The sequence below is a fragment of the Amia ocellicauda genome, chromosome 12 (genome assembly GCF_036373705.1).
Source record: "Amia ocellicauda isolate fAmiCal2 chromosome 12, fAmiCal2.hap1, whole genome shotgun sequence".
Taxonomy (NCBI): Eukaryota; Metazoa; Chordata; class Actinopteri; order Amiiformes; family Amiidae; genus Amia; species Amia ocellicauda.
The window spans coordinates 10278831-10295385 of NC_089861.1; the positions used below are offsets into that span (position 1 = coordinate 10278831).

Consider the following 16555-nt stretch of genomic DNA (forward strand, 5'->3'; position numbering starts at 1 on the left):
AACTAGGTCTGCCAATGCAAGTGCAAAAGCACGTTGACTACACTCTGACAACTAAGGTGCTAAATTTAACACATTCTGAATTTGTTCAAGGACAACACAACTTTGTGTTAAAATTTACAAAACAATACAACACAGTAATGTGTATTTGTAACACAATACTGGGTATTTTTAACACATTAATGTGTTAAACAGAATTGCATTAAAAATACACATTATTGTGTTGTAATTTGGTCAACACATTAGTTCTAAAGGTGTATTTACCTATTACTATTCTCTCTGTATGTTATATTTTATCTATATATGCTGTCAATTTGTATTATTATTGTTTATTTTTGTAATGCTTCACATACACAGTTAATCCACATACATCCTGTGTTTACAAGGACAGAATATAATAAGGCTGTAATGATTGACTAGATTGTTCATTGGAAATCACTTGTTATACTACATTAACATTCTTCCCATATATAGGTGCAATATTTGGTTTGGTGAAGGATCTCAAGGGGGTATAGTAATCCAATGTGGGTGTCCTGCTTCCATTGCAACACAGTGCGACTTTCCACCAGATAAAAGCAAAAGCTGAGGGAAGACATTGAGCAATAAAACAATCTAAGCACAGTACACCAGGCGTTTATATTACATGGAAGAGCTGTAGGCCTATTATTATTTATGTATTTACTGCCAGGCATGTAAACACAAGCATAGACATGTGACAATACCAAACCATCTGAGAATAAAATGTGCTGAAGATGGCTTGAGGCAAGGACATTTCTAGACTTCAAGTTTTAGGTGGGCTAGGTACTGTGCTGATGGTGTTTTTTTGCATTCTAAGAGAGAAGGGTGGGGAGGGGGTTTTTCCGGGGTAAGAGCAGTGGTGGGGGGGGTTACTCAGAGAAAATACAAGGGGCGGCTGACGGTGTTTTGTTTGACTGCGCCGTTACTTCATAATCATATTATTTTTAGGGGGGCTGAGAGAAAATACAGGGTCTAGCGATGCCCCTGGCTTGACGTACTGCAGTGGTTCTGGGTATACCTGGTTTACTAAGCCTCCTCTGTGAGTTACAGTTTAGGGACAAATGTCCATGGGCCTGTTTGCAAGTTCTCTGTACTCCCCAGACTGGTACCCCAAATATCTCTCCACCCTCCAAAATCAGAAAAGTTCATAGCATCCTGATAAAAGTGCCACAGATATGCTGTAGACCAGGGCTGGGAAATCCTTATAGATGCTGTGCTAATGCATGTTTTCTGTGTAAAGTTTAAGTTTGCAACTGTTACAAAATACAAAATAAATAAAAACAGGTGATTTAATGTTCTCTTAATAATCCCATCATGTACAATATATATTATGTTTTCATATAGTTATGATACATTTATAATCTAATATAAATATATAAATATATATGAGAAATAGTTTTTCATATGGGGTGACTTCAATTAAATAATTAAGACCTGGTGTGGATTGAAAATCAGAAATGCTGTGTCCCTGACCTCCGTGAAGTTAATGCCTTATTCCTTATTGTTCAAAAAAGAAGTAATGGTTACTAATTACTTATTTCTCATTTCTCAAAATAAGGAATGATTGCATTTTTTTGTTTCACTTTCTCAATAAATCAACAATGGATACCTATTTCTTGTTACTGTTTTCAGTTTTTCTGCAAAATAAGTCACGTTTACTTATTTTTTATATCTGATTTGTGGTATTCAAAAAATAAGTAATGGGCTCATTCCTTATTTCAGATTTTTGCAAAAAACAAGTAATGGTTCCTTATTCCTAATTTCTGTTTCCCTGTTTTCGAAATATAAATATGGTTACTTATTTTTACTTTTCCTTGTTGGTTACTTTTTCAGTTTGCCCGTTTTTTTAATTGCTAGTTTTATCTAGAAATAAGTATGGTTACTCATTTCTTAATTGTGTTTCCCTGTTTTTCATGAAATAAGCAATGGTTACTTATTTCTTATTTCCCTCCCTGCTAACACACAATGTTTGCAACAATGTTAGCAACGTATTTTACGTATTGTTTCCGAATTATAGCACATATAGGACAACACCATTACACAAACACATCATACAATAACACAGGACAATACTTCACAAGCTGGCAGAGACACAATGTAATGCGGTTTTCAATGAGTCCTGCCTACTTCTTTATTTTAATTTCCTAGTTTATGGACACTTATCTCTAATTATTGTTATATATTAATAAAAAGTATGATACGGTATTGTGTACTTCAGTAGTTCAGGCAGCCCCTATAGCAGTGAGCGGAAGACGTAGTGATTGCAGTAATGGAAGCATCTTGTCCTGAACCCGCTTTGCGGAGGACCGACAGCCTGGCTGCGACCCCCCACCCCCGGATTCCCCTGGAGTCCAGTGAGAGGCCGCGGCGCAGGGAAGGGACTTGTTGCTGGTGTCTCTGTATTGTCCTAGACCCCTGACGCTTTTTGTCACTGTATTTCTGTATTGTTTTACATTGCCTTCATAATACAAATAAAATTTAAAATCTATTATAGTGTGCGACTGAGTACATCGATATTATAGGCTAACGAAGGCAACAGTTCTCATTACTTATTTTTCATATACTTATAGTGGTTAGGGCTCTGGACTCATGACTGGAAGGTTGTGGGTTCAAATCCTGGGTGGGACAGTGCAGTTGTACCCTTGAGCAAGGTACTTCACTTAGATTGCTCCAGTAAAATGCATCCTTTCCAGGATGTAAGACCTCACTTACTGTACTTACCTGTGTAAACTGGAAGTTGTAAAATGTATTATACTTTGAATTGCTTTGTATAATGTAAATTCGAATTTGTAATGTTTGATGCCTTGCACTTTGTTGTAAGTTATAATAATAATAATAATAATAATAATAATAATAAAAGTAACACACAGTACATGCCATTACTTATTCTTTAGCCTTGGATAAAATAGCAATAATATTATTATTATTATATACACCGATCAGCCATAACATTATGACCACCTGCCTAATATTGCGTAGGTCCCCCTTTTGCCGCCAAAACAGCCCTGACCCGTCGAGGCATGGACTCCACTAGACCTCTGAAGGTGTGCTGTGGTATCTGGCACCAACACGTTAGCAGCAGATCCTTTAAGTCCTGTAAGTTGCGAGGTGGGGCTTCCATGGATCGGACTTGTTTGTCCAGCACATCCCACAGATGCTCGATTGGATTGAGATCTGGGGAATTTGGAGGCCAAGTCAACACCTTGAACTCGTGAATCATCAGACCAGGCCACCTTCTTCCATTACTCCGTGGCCCAGTTCTGATGCTCACGTGCCCATTGTAGGCGCTTTCGGCAGTGGACAGGGGTCAGCATGGGCACCCTGACTGGTCTGCGGCTACGCAGCCCCATACGCAACAAACTGCGATGCACTGTGTGTTCTGACACCTTTCTATCAGAACCAGCATTCACTTTTTCAGCAATTTGAGCTACAGTAGCTCGTCTGTTGGATCGGACCACACGGGCCAGCCTTCGCTCCCCACGTGCATCAGTGAGCCTTGGCCGCCCATGACCCTGTCACCGGTTCACCGCTTTTCCTTCCTTGGACCACTTTTGATAGGTACTGACCACTGCAGACCGGGAACACCCCACAAGAGCTGCAGTTTGGAGATGCTCTGACCCAGTCGTCTAGCCATCACAATGTGGCCCTTGTCAAAGTCGCTCAGATCCTTACGCTGCCCATTTTTCCTGCTTCCAAACACATCAACTTTGAGGACAAAATGTTCACTTGCTGCCTAATATATCCCACCCACTGACAGGTGCCATGATAACGAGATGATCAGTGTCATTCACTTCACCTGTCAGTGCTCATACTGCTCTGGCTGATCGGTGAATATATTCTGCATGCGCCCTGTCCTACGAGTGACCACCATCACGTGACAGGTGCCGAGGTCGCCCGGCGCCGTTGCCATGGTGCCGCGGAGCCGCGGAGCCGCAGAGACGCAGGTGTGTTACTACAAACACAGATGCGTACAGCTGGCCAAAACACGGTGAAAGCAACACAGCATCGAAAGAAACTGCAAGACGGGAGTTAAATGCAATAAGACACAGCACTGGTAAGAGAAGCCAGTCGGAGCCGAGCATGTCGGTAGAGCTGGATGAAGACAGCCTGCAGGAGCTGTACTCCTGGGTGGACGCAGTCCCGCTGTCTCGGCCCAAGCGCAGCATCGCCCGGGACTTCAGCGACGGAGGTCAGTCGTGTCGGACAGGGCGGGATAAGGGCCGCGCTGGTGTGGCGCAGATCCGCATTTCTGCGCAGATATGTGCGGCTCCATCAATGGGATCGGTGGGAATTTGCAGATCTGCGCAGAACTGGTGGAATCTGCGCAACAAGAACGCGAGCACTTAGGCGTGATGCAAATATAGTAGTGCACAATTAAACAGTACACATGCAATAACATCCAGACTTTGATTTTTCGCTAGCTATCTTCAAATCAACATAGCAACTGTAAAATTTGATTAGCTACTGCTAGTGTCACTTATTGATTTAAAGTGCCTCAATTACAGTATACGTTTAGCCTATTTAAAATGATCCAGATTTAGGCAATTCTGTTGAGGGTGATTGAGTGGAAGAGAAGTGTGTGGGTGAATCTTGGGCACTTCACCCAACTGTGGACAGTAAGTGTCCAAGCTGATTCCTTATCATTCTTCAAGAAATCATTGTAGCTCTAATCTATTAGTCTCCTCCAATTGGTGACCTTCATTATGACCACAATGAAACACAACAGTAAAAGAAGAATAACATACCACATAGTAAGCCGTGTTTGGCAACATTAACAGAACAAGCCCTAACAGAAGTCACGTTTCGTTGGTGAGCAAAATACCCTCTCCCCTTTTGAATAAATTAAGATTTTGATTCTTTAAGTGAAAGAAATAGAGTTACATAGAGTTAAATAGAGTTATCTACTACAGAAACCCTATTTTTAAGCTCTAAGCTCTATTTCCTTAGTGCTGACTGCAGAGATGGTGAAGTTCCACTTTCCTAAACTGGTGGAGATGCACAACTATGTCCCAGCCAGCTCCACCCAGCAGAAGATCAGTAACTGGAGCCATCTCAACAGGTACTGATTGACAGCTGTCCACAGAGCATTCAGTCCTCGTTCCCTTAGTCAAGTGAATCTTGACCAAATAAACCATTTATCTTCTACTACATATGTCTATTGGGGTTGTCCAAATTCCTGATATTCATATTAGCTTGTTATTTCATTTTATTTTTTCTTTGAGAAGAGAGAAAAGGTTATTTTTAGTTTGTAATCAACAGTTTATGTATTCCATTAGTATTATTGGAAACTTTTGCAATGCAAGTTTCACTTTCAGGGCACTGTAGGTTTTCCTGTTGCTAAAGTTGCTTATATTCTAGAAGATACATTCCAAAACTTCAAGTTAGAATATATTAAAAGGCCATTAATTGTTTAACTCTGTGGACTATTTAGCATTGTTTTAAGTTGCTGATACCACTAGAATAAGTTTAGTTTTCAGTAACAACTCTTGTTCCAGGTATGATAGTTTTATGTTAATCCACTGAATAATGCGGAATAACAGTTTATAGGTTAAAAAAATCAGGTTTTGATTAATTGTATTGTTTCTGTGTCCATCATTTTCAAAAAGGGTAAGTGCCCAGATATGGATAGAATCTAAGAGCAACAAAGGTAGACCATATATTCTTCTGCTGGATCAATACAATCTCTTCTTATCACACTCTTTCAAAACTCAACCTTTCAGTTATGTCCTTCCTCTTTTCATAGCATGTATATATCTTGTTCAAAAATAAACATCTCTTTTCTAAAGAAATCAAACCACCTCAAGGTGAACTCATGCCGTTCCACCTCACGGCAAATCTGAGCTCATTTTAGTAGAGTAGTGGGACAACCTACATATCGACACAGTGCTGTTTTCGGTTATTTTTATCGCAAGTTGGAAGGACTTTTTGAATCACTCCATAATTATTTACACAATTATTAATAATTAATCCGTGGGGCAATCAAGTCATACACCAGAATATAGTGCTACGCACTAATAAAAACAACCAGTCTCCAACCCCCCAAACCACAAAGGTGTGCCTGCTTCTTGCTTTTATGCCAGCACTGGCCAATCATGGGAGCCTGCAGTTCAGGTGCTCCCCAGAGCTGATTCATCGTCCAGGAGATGTGGTTCTGGCCCATCAGCCATTTTGTGCCTTTCCTAGCACCATGTCACAATATACTAATGCAAAAATAAACTGCTTGTAATGGCAAAATGGTCTGTATTTGAGGTATAAGATGTACAATAACAAAATCTGCAATGGATGAAGTAAGCATTCATGAAACAGTCCAAGTCTTGAACTTATTCCATTAAGATCAGATTGGTTCAGCTTTCAAAGGTCACTTCTGTGAAGACACTAGACTATGCAGGTATTGATATTTAGACTATGTAATTATATATGAAAAATAATATATTGAGATAATTATATTGAAATAAGCTAAGTGCCCATGACCTTGAACATCTTAAAATAATTATACATACAATTAAGTTCAAAGGACCAGCTGCTTCTGATGGATTGCAGTTTATATCTTCTGAAACCACCACCATGGCTTTAGTTCGTAAGAGACAGTTGGAACTCAGTCAAATTACTATTTTTGTAATCAGCTCAGTCCTATAAATCACCTTTGCATGTCAAAAACCACACAGACTAATCGTACAGCCACATACTTAAGTATCTGAATATTTTTACAAAAGCAGTTTTGTGTGCATAAACAGTTTTTTAAATGTGTTTCATAAATATCTGCAGATAGTTATATCAGACCAAAATGTACTTTTAAGATATATACACTGCTCAAAAAAATTAAGGGAACACTTAAATCACACATTGGATCTTGATGAACGAAATATATTAAAGATCAAAATCTTTACTGTACATTGTGTAATTCGTTGGGAACAAAATCACCAACCGATTGAGGGCTGGATTCAAACTCGCACCGAAAATCAAAGTAATCAATTGAAATCACAGGCTGTTCCAACTTGTGTGAATTTCATCACGGCAACTCATAATGTGACTCAGTAGTGTGTATGGCCCCGACGTGCCTGTATGCACTCCCGACAACGTCTGGGCATGCTCCTGATGAGACGGCGGATGGTGTCCTGGGGGATCTCCTCCCAGACCTGGATCAGGGCATCAGTGAGCTCCTGGACAGTCTGTGGCGCTACTTGGTGGCATCGGATGCACCGATACATAACATCCCAAAGGTTCTCAGTTGGATTCAGGTCTGGGGAACGTGAGGGCCAGTCAATGGCATCAATGCCTTTGTCATCCAGGAACTGCCTACACACTCTGGCCACATGAGGTCAGGCATTGTCCTGCACCAGGAGGAACCCAGGGCCCCCTGCACCAGCGTAAGGTCTGACGATGGGTCTGAGGATTTCATCCCGTTACCTAACAGCAGTCAGGGTACTGTTGGCTAGCACGTGGAGGTCTGTGTGACCCTCCAAGGATATGCCTCCCCAGACCTTCACTGACCCACCGCCAAACCGGTCATGCTGGATGATGTTGCAGGCAGCATAACGTTCACCATGGCGTCTCCAGACTCTTTCACGTCTGTCACATGTGCTCAGTGTGAACCTGCTCTCATCTGTGAAGAGAACGGTGCGCCAATGGCGGACCTGCCAATTCTGGTGTTCTCTGGCGAATGCCAATCGAGCTGCATGGTGCTGGGCTGTGAGCACAGGTCCCACTAGAGGACGTCGGGGCCTCATGCCACCCTCATGGAGTCTGTTTCATTTTGTAGAGCTCTGGCAGTGCTCCTCCTGTTCCTCCTCACACAAAGGAGCAGATACCGGTCCTGCTGCTGGGTTGATGCCCTTCTACGGCCCTGTCCAGCTCTCCTCGTGTAACGGCCCGTCTCTTGGTATCTCCTCCATGCTCTTGAGACTGTACTGGGAGACACAGCAAACCTTCTTGTGACGGCACGTATGGATGTGCCATCCTGGAGGAGCTGGACTAGCTGTGCAACCTGAATGGGCTGCAGGTACCGCCTCATGCTACCAGTAGTGACAAGGACACTAGCAAAAGGCAAAACTAGAGAAGAATCAGTCAGGAAGGATAAGGAGAGAGCAATTGTCTGTGGCCACCACATGCAAAACCATTCCCTTTTTGGGGGTTGTCTTGCTGTTGCCTCTCCAGTTGTCACTTTCATTTGCACCAAAACAGGTGACATTGATTCACAATCGCTTAGGCTTCCTAACTGGACACATTGATATCCCTGAAGTTTAATTGACTTGGTGTTATACTGTGATGATTACATGTTCCCTTAATTTTTTTGAGCAGTGTATGTTCAGTATTTTGTCCACAGCTTTAAACATCTAGCTTCACATCCATACCAAACATTGAACAACACAAATTGCACAAGTGTCAACACAGTCAGGTTAAAAAAACAAAAATAAACAAAGAGACCGAAAAAACTTTTAATCTTTTCCAAGATGTCTTTCTGTCAACAGTGACTACATGAATGGATTCATGGCAAACTCTACCCAAAACCCGGAAACTTGGCACAAGTTTCAATTGTTATCTTATCAACCTATCCAATGTGTCAATTCATTGCATTCTGCAGAAGTGTTCAGTTGTTTGTTTCCTGCTCTGTTTCTCTGTAAAAGCAAGATCAGAGTACATTGCTGGAGAATAAATCATTTTATGTACCCTTTCATTTTAGTGGACCTTTTTCCTGGTAGCCGTTGTTTAAATTCAGCGTGGATAACAATAACAATTAATGCAGGTAAATAAAGGAACGTGAATACTTAAAGACATTGCTCACTTGTTAATCTCTCTTCCCTGGTCTAAAGCAGATGGGGATTAAGACTGTAAGAAGACATACACACTGTGTTCTGTGATATGATCTTCGATAGAGGGCCGTTTACAGATTGCAAAGTTGAGAGATGCTTTATAGGGTCTAGGGGTGCCGTCCAAATGAGGGAAGGTGTCAGAGACGGCTCATTCTGGGTCTGTCTGTGGCTCCGACTCTCTCAGACTCTCTTGTGGTGTCTCTCTCCCCTCAGAAAGGTGTTTAATAGGCTGAATTTTAGCGTGCCGGAGGAGGTGGTGCGGAAAGTGGTACAGTGCAGCCCCGGGGTGGTGGAGGTGGTCTTACATTCCCTGAGGCAGAAGATGGAGGAGAAGCTGAAACAGCGTGTCAACAAGCAGTCTTCACAGGTCAGAGACGCCAGGGAGTTTAACCTGAGTACACTAGAACATGTGGGAGGATATTCAGAGACCTGTTTTTGACAGGGACTTGGAAGTGAGCAGTAAGAGGTAAAGACATTCTGACTAAAGGTCTATTCAATATTGTTAATAATAAAACCTTAAACTTTATTTTCAGTATTAAGATAACGTGCTCAACATTTATGATCAATAAGTATAAAATGTTTTAGGACTCCAGACTTGTAACCTCGAACAAAACACTTTACCCAGATTGCTCCAGTGAAAAACTAATCTTAGGTAAATGGATAATCTTTAACCAATTATCTTAGGAGCACGTAAACAAAGGACACATGCTCCTAATACTAAAATAGAAATTGCTTGGTTTAATGAAATTGTACTCAGTAGATCTTTTAAAGGAAGTGAAAATATGACCTCGTACAGTACTGTGCAAATGTTTTAGGCAGGTGTGGAAAAATGCTGTAAGACGTAAGTAAAGTAAAGAAGTAAAGTAAGAATGCTTTCAGAAATAGACATGTTAATAGATTATATTTATAAATTAACTAAATGCAAAGTGAGTGAACAGAAGAAAAATATAAATCAAATCCATATTTGGTGTGACCACCCTTTGCCTTCACAAATGCATCAATTCTTCTAGGTACACTTGCACAAATCAGGGATTTTGTAGGCATATAGTCAGGTGTATGATTAAACAATTATACCAAACAGGTGCTAATGATCATCAATTCAATATGTAGGTTGAAACACAATCATTAACTGAAACCGACACAGCTGTGTAGGAGGAATAAAACTGGGTGAGGAACAGCCAAACTCCGCTAACAAGGTGAGGCTGCTGAAGACAGTTTACTGTCAAAAGTCATACACCATGGCAAGACTGAGCACAGCAACAAGACACAAGGTAGTTATACTGCATCAACAAGGTCTCTCCCAGGCAGACAGGGGTTTCCAGATGTGCTTTCCAAGCTCTTTTGAAGAAGCACAAAGAAACGGGCAACGTTGAGGACCGTAGACACAGTGGTCGGCCAAGGAAACTTACTGCAGCAGATAAAATACACATCATGCTTACTTCCCTTCACAATCGGAAGATGTCCAGCAGTGCCATCAGCTCAGAATTGGCAGAAAACAGTGGGACCCTGGTACACCCATCCACTGTCCGGAGAAGTCTGGTCAGAAGTGGCCTTCATGGAAGACTTGCGACCAAAAGGCCATACCTCTGACGTGGCAACAAGGCCAAGTGACTCAACTATGCACGAAAACACAGGAACTGGGGCGCAGAAAAATGGCAGCAGGTGATTGGACTAATGAAATGTGAAATATTTGTCTGTAGCAGAAGGCAGTTTGTTGGCCGAAAGGCTGGAGAGCGGTACATGAATGAGTGTCTGCAGGCAACAGTGAAGCATGGTGAAGGTTCCTTGCAAGTTTGGGACTGCATTCCTGCAAATGGAGTTGGGGATTTGGTCAGAATGAATGGTTTCCTCAATGCTGAGAAGTACAGGCAGATACTTATCCATCATGCAATTCCATCAGGGAGGTATCTGATTGACCCCATATTTATTCAGCAGCATGACAATGACCCTGAACATACATTGAAAGTCATTAAGAAATATCTTCAGCGTAAAGAAGAACGAGTCCTGGAAGTGATGGTGTGGCCCCCACAGAGCCCTGATCTCAACATCATCAAGTCTGTCTGGGATTACATGAAGAGAGAAGTACTGAGGTTGCCTAAATCCACAGAAGACCTGTGGTTAGTTCTCCAAGATGTTTGGGCCAACCTACCTGCCAAGTTCCTTCACAAACTGTGTGCAAGTGTGTGTAGAAGAATTGATGCTGTTTTGAAGGCAAAGGATTTTGGATTTGATTTAGATTTTCTTCTGTTCACTCACTTTGCATTTAGTTAATTGATAAATATAATCTATTAACATGTCTATTTTTGAAAGCATTCTTACTTTACAGCATTGTTTCACACCTGCCTAAAACTTTTGCACAGTACTGTACCTTTTATAAACACTAGATGGGTGACACATCAGAGGAGACTATTCTACCCATCTTTCTCATTAAGTTCTTACTGGATAATTAGCACATGATACTTCTGGTTCCCACTGACTCAAACAACCTGGAGAGCTGGTTCCATATGCCTGCTCTATGTAATAATTGGTTTAGTGAGTCACTGCTGTGCAAGAAGGAAATTGACTGCATTAAAATGACAGTTTCTGGTAAAATCAAATAGCCAGGCAGCTTCTGAATATAGATTTTCAATACTTTTACAGTAATGGGCAAGGCAAAAATTAAGAACAGGAACCAACAGGCAGAATCTATTGATATGGTTGAGTTCTCAATATATTACACATGGTTTACTAAGACTAGAGAGCCAGTCAGACTCCATTGGCTCTATTGACTCAAAACCTCACAGCCCTAGAAGGATTAAGTGTATGGAAAAAGGATATATCGGTTGGTTTCTTTGTTTATTTTCTTCCTTTTTTCTGTTTTTCTCCCGCCTACTCCTTATTCTATCTCACTTTTTACTCTGTCCATTTCCTCTCTTTGCGTCTACTACACTTGCGCTCATTTGACTTATTCTAAGATTCATCCCAATGCATCACGTCTTCTCACCGTAGTCCATTTCACCAGAACATGTAGTGCTGGGGCACCTTGGGCTGGCCAGGATTCAAACTTACAAGCTTCCACATTCTAATGAGTATCTCCCGTGTCATCATTCCACCCTGCAGCAATAGGGAAGTGTATTTCCATATACTTTGAACTACCTTAGCGATTCAAATTTAGTGAAATTTATCCGTTGAGGAAAGGTGGCTTAATATCCCATGTTTGTCTACATGGGCACTGGTGCTTACAAAACCACCGGCTCGCTAAAATAGTGCATGTTTGCATTTCATCCCTTTTTATTGAGATGGACCAGTAGGTTTAAAAACTGCTGTCTGTTGAGGTGTGAAACCTCATTTTATAAGTAAACACTATTTCATGCAGTATGGAATTGACAAAGGCTGAAAATGAAAAAAAACACTCGAGTGGTTTGACTGACATTTTGAGCTTCCAAACAAAAGGTCACATGATACTGACTTTGTCTTTTATTTCATGGCTCCTTAGTTATATATTCTGTATACACTAAACCCTGTTGTTCCTGAATTGCTGGGACTGCACTTCTTCAGAAGAGCCCTACATTCTTCAGCTAACCTGTAGTGCCTTGTTGAGCGTATTTTATAATTACTTAAATTGCTGGGTTCTTGTCTACAGGAATGCTCCGTGTGGTCGTGAGGAATCGGCATGGCAGGCGTGTTTCTCACTGTGTGTCTGCTGTCTCTGTGTTTTGCAGGAGCTGGAATATTACAGCACGGAGAGTGGACAAGGTAGGCAGCAGGGTACTGCATTGGCATACAGAGCAGAGCAGTGCTGCTGATGTGATGGGAGCGACTAAAGCAGGCATCTCTCCCCTCTCATTCCTCCCCTCTGTGCAGGTGCTCAGTCCTCAACCTACAGCCCCCAGCCCAAGCTCACCAGAGACAGCAACCAGATACAGCACAGGTACGGCACAAATGCTGACTGATTCTGTGGTTGACCGATCCATCGATTTCTGAACCTTCTACCATGTTCCTGGTCTGTAAATGCTCATTTTATTTGTACTGTTAGGTTTGTTTCCATTTCAGCTTCATATTATATTATAACAGACACAATATGAGGTTATGTGAGAGCGACTAATTAAAACATCGTGATGCTTTTATAGCAGGGCTTGGAAAACTCGAATCATGCCACACAGCTAGATAGTGTGTGGCATGAGAGAGAGGGACCTGTTTCTCATGGCGTGCATACTCTGGCTGTCTTGCTGGCCATAGATCCGATGGCAAAGAAAACAATCATAATTTAAAACAAAACTCAAACACTTTTTATCAGTAGTAGGAGAGAAAGATATAATGATGACTTGGCAAAAAACAAACACTTTTTTTTACTTTGTGATGGGTCCTATAAGATAATTAACCAACACAAGAGTTGGCTTCTGCAGAATCATAAATGATCAAAAGCAGTCCAGGCCCAAGATAATGACTTCACCTCATTAAAACAACAAGAACAACAAACATAAAAAAGCTATTAACCAGACATCTAGTTATCTAGTAACCAGACCCCAGCTGGAGGTGGAAGACAGCCATGCACAGGGAGTGAATGGGATGTGATCAGATCCTGCTGTATGTGCCAATTCCCCCAACTCAAAGACATCCTCACCCTTGCATGTGCTGTGCTCCTGTGTTGCCGCAGTCCTGGCCCAGGCTACAGCCAGCCCCCCGCCAGCCCCGACACCAGCGCCCGCCTGCTGCTGGAGGAGAGGGAGCAGGCACTGCTGTCGGCACAGGAGACCATTGCGGTGAGAGACGGGACGGTCACAACCTCCATTGTCGTCATTTTTGATGGGGCTGGGTGGGAAGACACTGACCGCCTACGTGGCCCTCAGTGGATCTGTGCCTTAGAAGACCTGCTGTTCTCTCTGCCCCGTCTCTGAGTTCCCTCTCTCTGTCTCGCTCTCAGATTCTGCAGGCTAAGGTCAATAGACTCCAGCACCTCCTGCACCTCAAAGACATCCGAATCGACGAGCTGTCCAGACGTCTGCAGCTCCCACAGAAGAGCAATTAGACCCCCTCTGAGGCAAATCCACTTCCTACCCAACATCCACCCCGGCTACACACAGTCCAGTAATACACCAGCCTCCCCCTGCTGCAGTCTGGGAGCTCAGAGCCCACAGGAATGTAGTCAGGCATAATCGTTGACTGATCTCGGAAGATTGGCATGTTTCCCAAACACAGCAACAAAAGCAGGCAGGAATATGATACCTGGCTTGGGTGCCAAGCTGTTTTTCACCTAGTTATTCTTAAATGCGTTTTACACAAGACTTATTTACAGAATGTACATATGGGTTTCACTTGTGCTTCGTGGGAATTCTGTTTTATGTCAGACTATTTACTGTGAGGAGTGTGGCAGCTGGACGCATTTTAGAATTTGTTTATTAACATGCTCTACAGTGTAAGAAGCCATGCTGCTAGATTGCTGATATTGAATTTGGTAGCATAGAAATACATTATGCAATTGATTAACCAAAGATAAGATCAATCAAACAAACATATATGTTTACATACTTTCTTTAGGGGCAGCGATCGATACAGAATCAACAAGTTTTTGAGTTGCAGTGTGGTACAGGTTTTTACAGTCATATGTATTATTCCTTGTAAAGATCAGGTGTGTTTGTGTGTTTAATTCTTAAAAAAATGACTACTTCTTATAATAATAATAATAAATTATCTGGAAGGTCAGTAGTGCTTCTGGGAAAGTGAATACTTACTGTACTTACTGTAACCCAGATTGATGAAGTTCTCAAATCATTGTTTATAGACTTAACGCAAAATCTTACCAAATATTTTCCCAATGAGTTCTGAAGTACATATCTGGTATCTGTTAAGGTAGCACAAGTTAAGAGGTTTCCCATGTCTTGATTAATTGACCATTTCATGTAAGCTATAAAGCCTGAAGGATTGCTTCTCTTGTCCACACACCCTGCTCTAACACTTTCAGTGAATTAAGCCCTCGGAAAACCACAGCTCTCCTCCAGGAAGGCTGGAGTGTCTTCAGATCAACTCGCAGACACAAACCATCTGCAAATAACTATCATGAAATTGGTGATGCTGCTGTACAGCTGAAGGTGGCCCTCTAGTGGATAAATACACATTAATATATTGTAATTGAAACCATGTTTGATTTTGCATACAATTTAGAAAATGTTGCTGTGGAAGTAACATTAGTCTCATTGTTTCAGAACATATTATATTTTCCAGACAGACACAAATGAAATACCATTGCATACTTACCACCATGTCCAAATTACTGCAAATGTAATTCCTGCACTTATGGGAAGAGCATGTTTTCATATCCTCAAATGACAGGCATATATTTACATTTACGGACCATTTAATATGGCTTCTGGAATGATTTATTTTTAATGATCGAATCATATTTAATCATTTTGGATGCTTGCAAGTAATCAAAGGCATTCAATACTACATATATTAACCGGAAAGAACTGCAGCAAATCACACACAGGAATAAGCTTCAAGCAAGGGGCTTTGAACTGTTACTTTTGAAAGCAGAGCAGCACAAAACCCTTTGGGGACTGAGAATGTAATTAAGCTAAATCTCATGGGTTTCCTTTCTCCAAGTATATGCTGAGCAGGCTTCCAGGCAGGCAAAGTAATGAATTTCCATCTTGTCAGTGTCGTTGCACTGCACATGCTGCGAATGTGAAGTTCTGTGGACACCACACAAATACCCTACAGAATGTGATTTTGAATTGTTTAAATGACCACAAACTTTCCTGTAGCTTCCCACATTGAAGGACAGAAAGACACCTTCCTTCCTAGCTTGTAAATGCACTACTTTTCAAAGGATTAAAGGCTTTGGCTTTTCCCTCAGAGTTAAATTACACTCCTGCTGCAAATATTAAAAATGGTTGCTGAAACAGTTAAAATAACAACGTGCTTTTGATTTTTCTTGTCTTGATGTGACCAAAAAAAAAAAAGTCTGGAAATGAATAGGCTTTTTGAGTTCTATCAAGATAAAGAAAAGCGGAAGAGCTGTAAACAGAGCTTGTTTGGGAATCACTTCCTGATAATGCAAATCGAGGCCATCCATACTTTTGTGACGGTTGCATTTTGAGTAGCTGATCGCCCTCAGAGTTTCATGCTGCTGTTCAATGAGGGTACCCAGAGTTTCAACTTCTCCCCAATATGCCTAAGGAAGGGTGTGGAAATAAGTACTGTATACCCCGGGAGGGGCCTTACGAAACACTGGGGTTCAATTGCAATGAACTGAAAGCAGTGAACTAACTAGTCCTCAAGTTATATACCCATTGCAACGAATTTGGCGGCTGAAGTCACTCCCGGGGGGAAATGTAATTTATCCTTAGCTATGTATTTTTATGCCATACATACATTTTTGTACACACCATATATATATATATATATATATATATATATATATATATATATATATATATGTATAGTTTAGTTTAATCCACCGTGTGGCTCAGCTCTCCTATAAATTGTCACTTTATATAATGTTTTCATCACACAGTTTGCTGATTTCCCCTATGCCCCCTTCTTTAGCGCTTAACTAGGACTGCACATCTTATCTGCACGTTAGCTATTACAATCTAGGATGTAGGGCTTGTATTTTATATGAACTGTATATTGTTCCTATGCACATTTTGAACCTGTAATTGTATTATGATTTAATCTGTACTGTATTATTACATTTTTGTATTGCTCTTATAGTTTGTAAATCACCCTGGATAAAGGCCCCTGCTAAG

General features: G+C 41.3%; 1 protein-coding gene across 1 annotated transcript; it reads left to right on the forward strand.

Moving 5' to 3' along the window:
* Positions 1–3740: 3740 nt before the first annotated feature.
* LOC136764340 (sperm flagellar protein 1) lies at positions 3741–14507 on the forward strand. The gene is made up of 7 exons (XM_066718312.1): positions 3741–4204; positions 4963–5074; positions 9039–9192; positions 12527–12560; positions 12669–12735; positions 13462–13567; positions 13729–14507. The coding sequence occupies exons 1-7, from the start codon at positions 4096–4098 to the stop codon at positions 13831–13833; spliced, it is 687 nt and encodes a 228-aa protein (XP_066574409.1). The 5' UTR covers positions 3741–4095; the 3' UTR covers positions 13834–14507.
* The last annotated feature ends 2048 nt before the right edge of the window (positions 14508–16555 follow it).

Excerpts from the sequence above, each read along its gene's own strand:
- LOC136764340 (XM_066718312.1), top strand. The coding sequence starts at position 4,096 with ATGTCGGTAGAGCTGGATGAAGACAGCCTGCAGGAGCTGTACTCCTGG. Across the intron at positions 9,193-12,526 it reads TCAACAAGCAGTCTTCACAG|GAGCTGGAATATTACAGCAC; the intron begins GTCAGAGACGCC and ends TGTGTTTTGCAG. Across the intron at positions 12,736-13,461 it reads AGCAACCAGATACAGCACAG|TCCTGGCCCAGGCTACAGCC; the intron begins GTACGGCACAAA and ends GTGTTGCCGCAG.